The 4,773-nt window shown below is 43.2% G+C and overlaps 1 protein-coding gene across 2 annotated transcripts in view; it reads left to right on the top strand.

Moving 5' to 3' along the window:
* SNX1 (sorting nexin 1) overlaps nucleotides 1-4,773 on the top strand; it is a 36,713-nt gene that overhangs the window by 26,308 nt on the left and 5,632 nt on the right. For both annotated transcript variants that reach the window (XM_024735151.1, XM_024735152.1), the window contains exons 7-10: nucleotides 77-155; nucleotides 604-679; nucleotides 3,718-3,831; nucleotides 4,044-4,137. In XM_024735151.1, the coding sequence (XP_024590919.1) occupies nucleotides 77-155; nucleotides 604-679; nucleotides 3,718-3,831; nucleotides 4,044-4,137 (363 nt within the window). The remainder of the gene's footprint in view (nucleotides 1-76; nucleotides 156-603; nucleotides 680-3,717; nucleotides 3,832-4,043; nucleotides 4,138-4,773) is intronic.

Genomic DNA, 4,773 nt, shown 5'->3' with positions numbered 1-4,773 from the left:
CTTTTGTTTTTTTTTATGATATTTGGGTTTTTTTTTTTTTTTTTTTTTTTTTTTTGCTTTTTAAATTCTTTTCCAGGAATGACAAAAGTAAAAGTTGGGAAGGAAGATTCTTCTTCTGCAGAATTTCTTGAAAAACGGAGGGCTGCTCTAGAAAGGTAAGTACCCTAAAACTATTTTCTTGAATACCGTGAGAACAAATGAGAAGCAGAAACTGAGACTTAATTACGATGAGATATTTGCTGGAGTTAGTAGTGGTGAAACCTGAGTGAATTAAAGATTCCTACCTCCATATTATCTCTAACCTTTCCTAAGTCTCTTTCCTTCCCACCTCAGGAACAGAACATCTTCTTTTCTTTCCCCACCTTGAGTGAGCAATCAAATTCTCCTTCTTCAACAGTCAAACATGAATGGCTCTGAGGTCACTTTCTGAGCAGTTATTTTTCTTCCCTTTTTGGAAATGTGAAGAATATGAACTTGAATGTGCTTGTACTTAAGTGCCTTATCTGAGGACATTTTAAAGTAATGAGAGACATTGTACCCCTGTATGATACTCCAAACCTTGTGAGGCCGGGTCAGCTAACCAGATAACTCCTTACCCCGTAGGTACCTTCAGAGGATTGTGAATCATCCTACCATGTTACAGGACCCTGATGTCAGGGAGTTCTTGGAAAAAGAAGAGGTTAGTATTGTACAAACTGAATTTCACAATTCATATCTGCCCCTGTGAAATGAAACTAGTTCATTCAACAAATATTTGAGCACCCGTGTATAGCCTAGTCTCAGACTACATCCTAGTTTGTAAGCACCCAAAAGTGACAAGTATTCTTCAGCCTCTGAAATAAAAGAAGCTTTGCCTGCAGTCAAAAGTAACTGGTTGTAGGGCTTCCCTGGTGGCGCAGTGGTTGAGAGTCCGCCTGCAGATGCAGGGGACACGGGTTCGTGCCCCGGTCCGGGAAGATCCCACATGCCGTGGAGCGACTGGGCCCGTGAGCCATGGCTGCTGAGCCTGCGCGTCTGGAGCCTGTGCTCTGCAATGGAAGAGGCCACAACAGTGAGAGGCCTGCGTACCGCAAAAAAATAAATAAATAAAAGTAACTGGTTGTAGAGGTCAAACTGCAACCTAGTTTTGTCTTTGTCTTATTAGATCAACACAGTGATCTGTTGGGCAGGTCCTTGGAATGTCTTTCATAGGTTACTACTTGGCTCAAATTGAATGCTTATTTTGTGCCAGGAGCTGAGGGGTTTTAGTTCAAAACCAGTTACCACAGAGCACAGAACTGCCAGCATATAGCAAAAGTGTTGATTCAAGTGGACAGTCTTTTTTAAGAGGCTATGCGTAGGCTATTCATGATTGTGAAAAACTAGAGACAGCTCAGTTGCTAATAATTGGAGAATTAGGTGAAATATATCGATACAACAAATACTTAATTCCCATCATAAACAGAGAATATACAGAAATTCACTGGAAGCATACATTTAAAGAATTATGAGGGAGAGGGATAAATTAGGTGCATGAGATTAACAGATATGCACTACTATATATAAAATAGATAAACAACAAGGATTTACTGTATAACACAGGGAACTATATTCAGTATCTTGTAATAACCTATCATGGAAAACAATCTGAAAAGAAATATAACTGAATCACTTTGCTGTACACCTGAAACTAACACAATACTGTAAATCAACTATACTTCAGTTTAAAAAAAGAATTATAAAAAGTGAAACATGAAACAACATATAAATACAGCGGAAGAAATACGTTGTTAGTCATTAAGGATCAAAAGAAACACTGGAATAAAACAATGTTATATCTCATAGGAAAGAAAACTAGAAGAAAATAAGTGACAGGGTAGGACTATTGTATTTATTTTTTTCATTTTATTTTTACATTTTTCTTTAATTTGCATATCCTATGTATTACTCTAATTAAGAAAATGGTACTAAGTATATGGGTTATTTTCCCCCCCAAAATGAACTCTTTTTTTTTTTTTTTTTTTTTTTTTTTCTGAACACTGATCCAGGGAAGGGCTTTCCTAGCCCTCCAGGGTGTAGCTAGGAAGTAGACATATTGTCCGAGCGTTTTCCCTAAGCTAGTGGGTAGAGGGCCCCAGAAGATGAATGACAGCCTTCTGGGCTCTGTCCGTACCTTGTTCCACTGTTTTTTTTTTTTTTTTGCGGTACGCGGGCCTCTCGCCGCTGTGGTCTCTCCCCCTGCGGAGCACAGGCTCCGGATGTGCAGGCTCAGCGGCCACGGCTCATGGGCCCAGCCGCTCCGCAGCATGTGGGACCCTCCCGGACCAGGGCATGAACCCACGCCCCCTGTATCGGCAGGCGGATCTCAACCACTGCACCAACAGGGAAGCCCCCAAAATGAACTTTTTAAATTAAAAATTCTCTGTCTAATGCTCTAAATCTATTTTCTCCTCTGGGATCCCTAAATCCACTTTTCATTTTCACGCCCTGCTTGGTACCCCTAGAGCAGGGTTTCTCTCCAGTGGCACTGCTGACATTTGGGCTGGATCATCCTTTGTTGTGGAGGCTGTCCTGTGCTTTGTAGGGTTAGCAGCATCCCTGGCCTCATCCACTAGATGCCAGTACCTTCCCCCACCTCCCTGTCCCCAGTTTTATTATTATTTTTTTATAAATTTATTTATTTATTTACTTATGGCTGCGTTGGGTCTTCATTGTTGCATGCTGGCTTTTTCCAGTTGCAGCGAGCAGGGGCTACTCTTCATTGTGGTGCCTGGACTTCTCATTGCGGTGGCTTCCCTTGTTGCAGAGCACAGGCTCTAGGCACGCAGGCTCAGTAGTTGTGGTGCGCGGGCTCTAGAGCGCAGGCTAAGTAGTTGTGGTGCACAGGCCCAGTTGCTCCACGGCATCTGGGATCTTCCCAGACCAGGAATCGAACCCGTGTCCCCTGCATTGGCAGGTGGATTCTTAACCACTGCGCTGCCAGGGGAGTCCCCCCTGCCTCCAGTTTTAATAAGCAAAATTATCCCCAGACATGGCCAAATGTCCCCTAGCGGGCAAAATGGCCCTGAGTTGAGAACCAGTGCCTCAAGAGTCCTGGGCACTAAAATCTAATTGTTCAGCGTGGTATACTATATACACTGTGGATTCTTCAGCATCCCTTTCATGCCTTTGGAAAGGAGTGGGAAGACTGAACTAGTCAAATTGTTTCTAAGTATTCGGAATGCGTGACTTAACTAGATTGTCCCTAAAAGTAGCCTCAATCTGAATAAATGATGTTCTTGTCCTTGGACCTTTGTTCACTGAGGAAAATCCAAATGGATTTGCAGCACGACTTCAAAGTGTCTCAAGATTTTAAGTCTAGCTGTGTGCAGAGTATGCATCCAAAAGAACTTCTGACTTTTAACAAAAGCGTGTTTGGTATTTAAGCAGCTCATGCCTAGGTGGGCAGACTATCTCAATGGGAGGTCACCTGGCCGCGCAACACACTCTGCTTTCTTTCTGCACACAATATCAGAAGCTGAAAATTTTGCTGATTCTATTTAATGTGGTCCTTGGATTTTTTTTTTTTCTCTTTACATGCTAGTTATGGATTTGTCTAACTGCCTTTGAAAATAACAAGCTACAGTTCAACTAATTTGTTTGGCAAGTTTTGGGCATGCCATCTGATGGATACTAATTCTTCTGAACCTAAAATAGGGGCAGCAGATAACTTGCCACCCTGCCTTCTTGGTCTTGTAGCTGCCACGCGCCGTGGGTACCCAGACATTCAGTGGTGCTGGTCTCCTCAAGATGTTCAACAGAGCCACAGATGCAGTCAGCAAAATGACCATCAAGATGAATGAATCAGACATTGTGAGTAGCCCTGTGCCTCTCAGCTTTCCGTACCCCCTCAGGCTTATGGGTCAGAAGCCTTGAGGAGTCCTGAAATTTCTGAGATTAGAGACTTTCTTTTTATGGTAATTCAGTCCCTTTAAAAAGCAAACAAACAAAAAAACTGCTAAGGAAAGACTGCTCTACACCTGTATGAGTAGCCTCCTTTAAAGCTCTGGGCCTGTGTGTTTCAGTGGTTTGAGGAGAAGCTCCAGGAGGTAGAGTGTGAGGAACAGCGCTTACGGAAACTGCATGCCGTTGTAGAAACTCTAGTCAACCACAGGAAAGGTAACAAACCTCCGAAATGCACTTGGAAGTGGGGGAAACTGATGTCTCCAGTGAGCTGGAGATGGGAGGGTATGCTGTTCCCAAGCCTCTCAGCCATTCAAGTTGAAATTCTCAGCCCACCTGGTCCTTGATGTTCTTATCGAAAAGATATGCCCTGCATCTCCTGGCAAGAAATATGACTCCACCACTGAGGACATTGTACTCTTTACCTGGGAGAGGTACAAGGAAGCCATCCCAGTTACAGCTTGACCTGGGATGTAGGCTTCTGTTGGTGGCATTTGAGTTGGTGGCTTATATCCAAAATGATGTTACATGCCTTAGCTACATGGTCCAATGAGCAATATGTAAATGCGGGAAACCATATATGTCTCTTAACCCTTCTTCACCTTTCTTTGGTGAGATTTACTTAAGAGCTAGTGAAATTTACCAAGTTTGAATGCTTTCCTTCTCTGCCTTAAACATGCTGATAATCAGAACTCTAAACAGGCAGAAAACCATTAGAATGAGGGCAATGTAAGGGTTGGCAAAATATGACCCAGCCCATGGGCTGTATCTGGCCATGGGCCTATTGCTCTGGGTTGGGAATGGTTTTTACATTTTTAAAGAGATGGGGGGGGGGGGGGGGGGGGGGGGGGG

This window comes from Neophocaena asiaeorientalis, unplaced genomic scaffold (assembly GCF_003031525.2).
Source record: "Neophocaena asiaeorientalis asiaeorientalis breed wild unplaced genomic scaffold, Neophocaena_asiaeorientalis_V1.1 scaffold264, whole genome shotgun sequence".
In the NCBI taxonomy this organism is placed as follows: Eukaryota; Metazoa; Chordata; class Mammalia; order Artiodactyla; family Phocoenidae; genus Neophocaena; species Neophocaena asiaeorientalis.
This window is presented reverse-complemented; position numbering and strand designations above follow the sequence as displayed.